Source organism: Pteropus vampyrus, unplaced genomic scaffold (genome assembly GCF_000151845.1).
Source record: "Pteropus vampyrus isolate Shadow unplaced genomic scaffold, Pvam_2.0 Scaffold53, whole genome shotgun sequence".
Taxonomy (NCBI): domain Eukaryota; kingdom Metazoa; phylum Chordata; class Mammalia; order Chiroptera; family Pteropodidae; genus Pteropus; species Pteropus vampyrus.
In genome coordinates, this window is record NW_011888834.1 from 4,941,449 (window position 1) to 4,950,887 (window position 9,439).

At 35.0% G+C, this 9,439-nt stretch overlaps 1 protein-coding gene and 1 pseudogene across 1 annotated transcript in view; both read left to right on the plus strand.

Moving 5' to 3' along the window:
- The window catches only part of ADAM28 (ADAM metallopeptidase domain 28), a 58,122-nt gene that overhangs the window by 30,155 nt on the left and 18,528 nt on the right, over positions 1 to 9,439 (plus strand). Inside the window, 5 exon segments of the mRNA XM_023530774.1 lie at positions 2,576 to 2,660; positions 4,012 to 4,142; positions 5,157 to 5,334; positions 6,843 to 6,932; positions 9,183 to 9,378. Of these exon segments, the coding sequence (XP_023386542.1) occupies positions 2,576 to 2,660; positions 4,012 to 4,142; positions 5,157 to 5,334; positions 6,843 to 6,932; positions 9,183 to 9,378 (680 nt within the window).
- LOC111739784 lies at positions 6,175 to 6,293 on the plus strand (annotated as a pseudogene).

Sequence of the window (9,439 nt, forward strand, 5' to 3'; positions counted from 1 at the left end):
GGGTAAGAAGTGGTTTACCTATAGAAGGTTAAAAGTTTAAAAAGTACTCATTTGGATCTTATGTTGAATATGCTCTTGGTTTTGAGCCAGGTATTTTCTTTTTCTTTTCTTTTCTTTAAAAGAGAAGCTAATAGTTTAACAATGAATCATAGAAGTTTGTCTGTTTTGATTGGGTGTACAGAAAAGAAAGACAGGTTTAGAGAATGACAAGAGAGATTTAGATTTGATGTTTGAAAAGAACAGATTAGTTTTAAGCATGACTCAGGACAAACTTTTAGGATACAAGAAAAATTGAATATTGTATTCTAATTACACACCTCTACCATCCTGCTGAAATGACAAATTAAAAAAAAAGAGAGAAATAAATTTAACAGCTGTAAATTATATGATTCTGCTGAACCTATGCCTCAAAAAAAATCAAGAAAATTCTGTTGGATAGTTTTGTAGCTGGAATCAGTTAGAAGGAAGTAGCAAGAAGTGACTTGAAATTACTTGTTTCACTTCCCAAGAAAACAGTGGGTGTCATGGGAAATAAGGGACTAGGTCCTGTTAGAATTCATTAATATCCTGTGCTGGTTACCTATTACTGCATAACACATCAGCCCACCACTTCCTGTCATAAACTAAGTCTTCCTCATTTATATGGCTGGTGCCTTGCCTGGAGTGGCTAGAGGAGGGGGGCTGGTTGGTCATTTCTCTGTATAGACAGCTTTTCATGTAGCTAACTTGGATTTCCCCCAACATGGCAATCTCAGGGTTTTGGACATTTTACAAGGTGTAGAAGAAGTATTTGCAGGGGAAAGCGTCAAGCCTTGTTATGAGTCAATCTCAGAAATCAGTTTCATTTCTAGTATTTTTTTTCTGTTGGTTCAAAAGTAAGTCATAGACTTATCCAGATTCAGGGAAGGTACTCCACAGTGTGTGACTACTGCAAGGCTGCTCATTGAGAGTTATCTATAAAGAATAGCTGCCACAGTTCCTTAATTTGGAAAGATGAATTCCAGACTCAAGAGCCTGCCAAAAGACCAAGCATATTTTTTGGTGACGTTTAGAAAATTTTTTTTTTTTAAGTTCTCATAGCTAGTAAATAGTATGAGAATCCAACTCTTAGCAGACTGGCTCCAAGACCATGCTCAAATTGTAGCATATTTCTGTACATGAAGTAGTAGGGTAGAGATATAAAAATTATATTCAAGATGACAGATGTATAGATAAAAAATAGCAATCCAATATCAAGAGTAAATGTCCCAAATAGACCAAAATAAACAAGATAAAAGCCTAAAAAGAGATGATAGAAAGAAACAATTGTCCTTTCTCATAAATTGAAAGATTTACCATTTACCTGACAAATTAACACAAGGTATCTACATCTAGGAATAACTGGTAGTAACCTTAGAGTCCAAATATACTCTACCCACTAAACAGAGAAACTAAACTGGATAACTTCATAATGAAGGAAGATTTTATTTTTTTATAACTGAGCTAACAGTAAGAATTAAACACAAATAAATGTAGACTTAAATATAAGTAATTTTACAATATAATTTTAAAAGAAGATATGGATGCATGAATCTTTAAAATATGTCTGATGCAAAATGTAATTTCGAAAGTCGAGAGTGAATGAAAAGTGAGATGAAGTTATCTAATTTCCTCATTTTGCATAGCAAAATCAATATTTACATTCTCGAGGTTGATAAGTGGGAAAATAAAGGTTCAACTTTTTATATAAATGCATCTACTAAGGGAATTTTTTAAATGATCTATATTCTGCAAATCTCTAGAAGGAAGCAGCAAGTCAAATCAGAACCAGACAGCAGAATAATAGTAAGATTACAAATTGTGGAAAAAAATGAAATGAAACCAAAGAAAAATTAAAATAGTAAAGGCCAAGCATATCATCGGTGTAAATACGTACAAGTGGTTCAAATTCCTCTTTGGCTAACATTTCTGGTGGTCTAGTGGTTAGGAACTGGTGCTTTCAAATCCCTTTTAAATAAGACAAATATTTCAATAACATAAGTGCTTTATTAACACAAATACTTTCCGAATGGGCCCAAACTCCAAATCCTACTACAGCTAAAACAGTGCAAAAAGAAAACAAAATCAAATAGATATAAAACTATATGAGGAAAATATAAATTAAAACAAAACCTGTGTGACAATACTAATATCAAAATATGTGTGTATATATATATATACATATATATAATGTATATGTGTGTGTATGTGTATAAACATATATATTAGCATATATATGTACATATATATATAAATTTATTAGGATAAAAAATCTCCCTTTATTTTCTGACAAGGGATGAATTCCATAATGAAAAATGTAATAACCATAGATTAGAGATATAAACTATTAAAAGTAATTACATTCAGGTGCTTGGATTTAGGTGATATGATAACTATTGTATAAGAAAAAAAGTATCTCATTCAAATTCAAAAACTGATTTAAGAGTGACGATTCGCAATGTGAGTTTGTCTGCTAACCATTTAGAGTTCTGGATGAATTATCTGTAGAATATAGAGCTTAGAATCATAACTTGTCATATCGATTTCTTTTTTACAGGGCAACAGAACTTTCTGGAACAACTGTCGGTCTTGCTTTCATGAATACAATGTGCTCTCCTTATCATTCTGTTGGCATTGTTCAGGTCTGTTAGAAGATAGTTGGTTTTAAGTTCAAGCCTGTCAAATGCTCTGTTTTCTGAATCTATTGAGAAGATAGCATAGTTTTTCTCCTTCAATCTGTTGACATGATTGATTAACATTGATTGAATTTCAAATGTTTAATCATTCTTGCATATCCAGTGTGAACCCAGCATGGTCATAATGTATTATCTTGTTTATAGAGGTCATTTCAAGGGGAAAAAAACCACATTTAAGTTATGAAAATAATTATTTTAGGGAAGATTCCTTAAACTTGAAAGAACCTCAAAAAATTGATAAAGTCTCTATTTAAACACATTTCTATTTTTTCTTAATTTTTTGGTTTGTTTTTGTTCCCATTTGAGGAACTCCATTTTACTAGATAGCAAGGTTTACCAAATTCATCTCAACAGGATGAAACAGTATTGTGAATGGTAGGTATTAAATGCTCGTCTTACACAGGTGTTCCTTGTTTGCCAGTCTTGTACTGTGTCTTATGGATCTCTTTATTTGGTTCTTTGAAATGAAGTAGATGAGAGAATCAGGTTTCTGTGGGTGGGTGTTATCCATAGATTTTAGTCTCCCCACTGGGAAATTACAACCAGCAATGATTCCCTTGTGTTTTATTGCTCCTGGATAACTTGAAGCCCCCAGTCCCACACTTCTAATCAGAAACAATCTGGAATGAAGTTGACCACTGGGGTGAGTCTGGAATTGACCCATGTCTAATCTTGGTAGCAATAGAGTTGAAAAAAATACCAATGGTGCTTAAGTTCTAGGTTTTTAAAAACTTTTAGAGCCCCATTAAATAAACATATCAAAGCGCTCCAATTGAATTAGAGGGTATTAGAAAGTAAGCCAGGAGGAGGGAGGTAGATTATCTAAAAACACTTCTGATTCCTTATCATTGATAAAGAGATTTTACCACTACCTCTCATAACAGGAAACCACAAAAAATTTCCTCATTATAAATGTTCCTCATTCACAAGAACAAAGAGCAGGGTTTATGCCCTGTGACAGGCATTTAGTACCAATTGTGTGTGTGTGTGTGTGTGTGTGTGAGAGAGAGAGAGAGAGAGAGAGAGAGAGAGAGAACATGAGCCAACCAGCCAGACAGCCAGACAGCCAGAGACAGAAAAACAAAGAGACAGAAAAGAGACAGAGAGAGGCAGAGGGAGAGGAGGGAGAAAGGGAGAAAGTGGAAAGGAGAAGGAAAGACAGATGGTTGGTGAGTGAGGAAAGTAAGCTAAAATCAGTCCCTCTACTCCACTTGACTACAGTAAAAATATTTAATTATACCCTGAGCGATAATCCAGTTTGTAAATCCAGGATCTGTTTTCTTATTCTCACCTTTAGGATCACAGTAGCAATGTGCTTAGAGTTGCAGGAACGTTGGCCCATGAAATGGGCCATAACTTTGGAATGTTCCATGACTCCTATGTTTGCAAGTGCCCTTCTACAATATGTGTGATGGACAAAGCACTAAGGTGAGGCTATCTGGGAAGATGCTCTGTATGCCTGTTTTTAATTCACTCTGAGCTCTTCTACACTTTCATTTCATCTTTAGCAACATGGTCAAGCTGTTAAACGATTTAATAGCATAGTCACGAATGTGTAGCTATATCAAATCACCTTATGCCTTATCTATATTTAATATTTTTCGTTAACCAAGACATCATTTAAACATGTTGTCTTTTTGCTTTGGGCATTCCTTGTCATTTTATCCTCTTCTTATCTACATGAGACCTGGTTTCAGAAAATTATTAATTTTTATCAAATTTTCAATAAGTTCAGATTGGGTGGTGGTAGGAAAAAAGTTCTAGTAAAATCTAAAGAAGAAAGTTATCATAGGAGAATAAAGAAAAAGTCTGTGAAAAGAGATTACACATTTCTGTCTTTACTTTGGCGAAATTGCCAGGGGATTTTGTCTTTAAAAAATTCCAGGATCCTTTTATACATTAATTTCCTCTTTTCTATTTTCCTCTCTCAACTCACTCAGTCTAGGGTTAGTTTCCCATGCCCTTCCACAAAATAGCATATGGCTGCATGCCAGTTATATCTCCCAAATATTACTGCATTTTTAAACCTCACCTTTATTTGTAGAATGAAAAAATTCTGTCAGTAGGAATTCCTTTGAAGGAAAGTGAATTCTTAGACATGTAAATAAGTATGATTTTACTACCTTTAGATTTTAGAACTAAAATGACCAAAGGCTAAATAAGATTATCTGGATAAGCCAGGTACTGTTTTGTTTTTATAAACATCATCCTGGAGGCTATTCTTTGAGATATGACCATATTTGCTCACCAAGCTGGAGGCGTTTATGTCTACCCAGGTGGGCTAATTCGGGCTCATAAATGAGCTTATGATTTAGTAATTGATCAGTGGATTTGATGTGATCTTATAAGGCAAGATTTGAGTACATCGGCCCCCAAATCTGATGTTGTTCCCTACATGCTCAACATGACCGCATTATCTTTTCTCTTTCCTTATCTTCACAGCTTTTATATACCTACAGATTTCAGTTCCTGCAGCCGTGTCAGCTATGACAAGTTCTTTGAAGATAAATTATCAAATTGCCTCTTTAATGCTCCATTGCCTACAGATATCATATCCACCCCGGTCTGTGGGAACCAGTTGGTAGAAATGGGAGAAGACTGTGATTGTGGGACTTCCGAGGTATTTCCGAAAGAGTCTAGTTTGATTTCCAAATGCTAAGAAGATAGAGTATAAAACTATATAGTATGATTCATTAGAAATTGCACGTTTCTTTACCAAGATGTTATGTATATTCATTCGTAGATATTTGTCAGGCCACTTTTCTAACAACAAAAATTACATTTGCTCAACAGACCTTCTTGGGGTTTGTCCTCATTTCCTGTTTTTTAAGCACCACTCACCTACTTGGGCTTTGTGTCTTCATCCCTTCCTGTCTGAAGTGCTTCACATTTCTTATGTGCCTATGACTGTTGAGTGGTTACTTTAGGCACAGCACTGCGACAGTACTCAGAGTAGGTAGCTTGCCCAATGTCACCGAGCTGATAAATGGAGAAGCAAGATGTGGATTCTGATCTTTTATTTCAGCAGTCCCAGAACCATCCTGCACTAGGATTTAGTTCATCTCTTTGCTACTCAACTCGTTATCATTAGAAGTGCCTGGCCTGATCCCACCCTGTGCACAGGGCAGCCAGGATTCTGAATGGTTCATTTCCTCCCATTTTATTAACACTTAATATGAGTGACACATCCAGACCTCAGGGGGTCGGCTTCTCAGTAACTTCAAAACAGGATTATAAATTTATTCATTCTACGTGAAAGAGTAATCTTTCCCAGATGATGTTTATATCTGAAATGAGGCCAGAATTTTAACCCTAAATTTTATAATTCTAAATATATCACTCCTCTAAATATATCACACAGCTGCAATCAGAAAGGTGCCTAATTTCTCAGAAACAAGGCAAAGAAAGCAAAACGAAGTATATTGCTTTAAGCAGAGTTGAATTAAATATCAAAATTGTTTTCTATGACCATGCTACTTTGAACAAGCCTGTTCCTGTCTGATCTCAGAAGCTAAGCAGGGTTGGGCCTGGTTAGTACTTGGATGGGAGACCACCTAGGAAGACCAGGCACTATAGGCGTGAAAAATAAAAAAAAAAAAATAAACAAATAAGGGATTGCAAGCTGACAGGGTCCTTGCAACTTGTGAGGTCAACCAAGGGTTGCCTCGCCTTAAAAAAAAAAAAAAATCAAAATTGAATAAAGAACTATATTTTTAAATTTTCAGTTACATGCTCTAGAGATTAAATTTACTATTAGATAGGTACAAAACTGATGATTTTAACTGTGTTCTTTATTTAGATGAATTTTGTATTTTGAAAAACTGTCCTTTTTCCTTTTGTTTGCTCTTGTATTTTCCAAAAATATTACTTCTTTAATATTACCCTAGGAGAATGGGGAAACTAGAAAGATATTCAATTTTTAAAAAAATGTAAGTAGAATTCAGATAAATAACAAACCCTCAATTGCCCCAAATCTCAATTTTTCTGTTAAGCTTTGTTTTATCTTTTATTTTCCTGAAAATTATTTTTAGACTACATTAAAGTAAGGTCTGCGTGATGGATAAACTATATATTATGGATTGTGCTGAAAGTAATTCAGCATTTGCATTTGTTTCTGATATTCATTAGGAATGTACCAACATTTGCTGTGATGCTAAAACATGTAAAATCAAAGCAGGTCTTCAATGTGCTTTAGGAGAATGCTGTGAAAAGTGCCAGGTAAGATTATCTTCTTCTATTTTAATAACTATACTTACCCTTTATTTTTCTATGTTAAAATCTCAGGGATTGCGTTAAATGAAATAGGCAAAACAATGTTTTACTTTTTGTAAAATAATGCTACCTGCCATTTATCAAGTCCTCACTGAGTGCTTGACAAACATGGGCTGTTTGTCCTCCAACACCCCTTTGAGGTGGATATTATTATCTCATTTTGCTTTTAAGAGAACAGAGGCTCAGAACAGAAAATGTACAGACTAGAGTCACTAAATGTCAAACTCCAAATATTACTGGTTCCAAAGTTGTAAATACTGGTCACTTCAACTGCCTGCCTGAGATGCCACATGGCCTTCTTAGACCAAATCTCATAATTGGTTACATAGTCCTTTAATAATGGGTTTGGTGGAAAAGCTTTTATTTTGAATAATGTTGAGGCTTCCCTACCTTCAACCTTCGAAGTCACTTCAGGGTGAAGTTTGTAGAAAAAAGATACAAAGTGAAGAAGCCCTGTTATTTTTCTGTGAGGCTTCTTGACTTGCCCTGCAAGTTAGAGTTTAGCATTTTTCATTCCATTGTTGCATAGAATCCTACATCATGATTGTTTGTTTATGTATCTGTCTCCTTTGTTAGATCGACTCCTAAGGGTAAGGGACTGGCATTCTCACTTAGCACAGAATTTCATATATTGGAAATGCTCCATAACTATGTGTAGAAGGAATGTATAGATGGCATACTGGGTTGTAGGTAGTATTTGGAATAGATTTTTTTTTTAAAATGTCAAAGGGAGAGGAAAGAAATAGAGGATGCCAAAGGGAAGAAAATTTGAGAACTTAAGTAGTATTTAACAAGTGTTTATTAAGTGCTATTTGTTAGAGATTATGGAAGATTTCAAAAGAAAAAGTAGTCTTTGACCTCAAAGAACTTGTTATTTCCTTAGGGCAATGAAATATATACCTGAAACAGATGAAAACATATGAAAATATAAATATAAATGCTCAGATAGAAATTATAATGGTATATGTCCTTTGCATAATACTTTGCATCTAAATATTCATTTAATTTTCATAATGACCTTGTAAGTATGAGATGTGGAAAAGAATTTTCAGAGATTAAATCAATTTTTTTAAGGTTACAAACTTAGCCACTGCCAGAACCAAGGTTCAAACCTGCATCTTCCAAATCCAGGTTCAGGCCACTTTTTCCACCACATGTAAAAAGGAGATATAGCAATGTTCATGGAAGAAGTCAAGAGGCACCGTCTTGGAAACTAGTCTGGAATGTAATGAATAGACTTTAGAGAAGTAGATAGAAAGAGAAAAAAATTTCAAATAAGGAGGCTGAGAGAAAGAGCAAAGAACAGAAAGTATGAGCATGGTTTGTGTGATAGCTGTTAAGAAAGCTACTCCAGCTGGACCAGTGAGGGTTGAATTTGGAGAGTCTCATATGCTCCAATTAAAATTCAAATTTTATTCTGTCACCAGCATAAAGATATTGAAAATTTTTTGATGATATGAGAGCCTGCCCTCTCACTTCAGCTAGAGAAAGGTATGCTTCCAATGCTCCCACAGGCTTCTTCAGATTCGCACAAGTGACAGAAATTGTTTACTAAGGTTTACCTGATGAAATAAGAGCAAGATTTGCAGAAATAGATTATGATGGAATTGATACATCAAATGGATATTTGATTATTTCTTCCTCATGATGAATCATTCCATAGGAAGAAGTGAGTTAAAATATCTCAACATACAATAATAAAAGGAATTAAGAATTAGGAAATGTGATGCCTGGGAAAGTCTCAGAGTATGCTGATCTGGTGCTTGTAAACTTATCTTCCTTAATACAAAAGACCCATTTCCCCAATATATCCCCGAAGTTGCAGATTGAAATCTCCTTGAAATTTTTGACAAAGATGCATTCAGCAAAGGGAGAAACAATTTCCTTCTTTGCATCTAGGATGTTGCTTGTTTTTTTCCTGCATTTTTCTCATTGATATTTCTATAGTATTTGTGCTCCAAATTCAGAAATACTGATTGCTTAAAGACTGAAGGGCATTGGCCAAAGTTAATAGAAGTGGTGTAATAGGAGATGGCTTTAGTTTATACAATGCAAATGTCAACTGGAATGGAATGATGCCTCTAAATATCTTGCCCCCCAAAAAAGGCCAAAGGGGAAATATTATTTGTGTTAATTTGAGATATTAGAGTAAGTCAGATGGAAAAAAACTTTTCTCCCTTTTTGGTTTCCCTACAGCTTAAAAAGGCTGGTACGGTGTGCAGACCAGCAAAAGATGAGTGTGACCTGTCAGAAATGTGTGATGGTAAATCTGGTGTTTGCCCTGATGATCGATTCCAAATCAATGGCTTCCCATGCCAGAATGGGAAGGGTTACTGCTTGATGGGGATGTGCCCCACACTGCAGGAGCAGTGCATGGAGATGTGGGGACCAGGTAAGAGGACAAACCCCAGCATTGCTGGCATTCCTGCCTCTATAAACATGCAAAAAAAAAA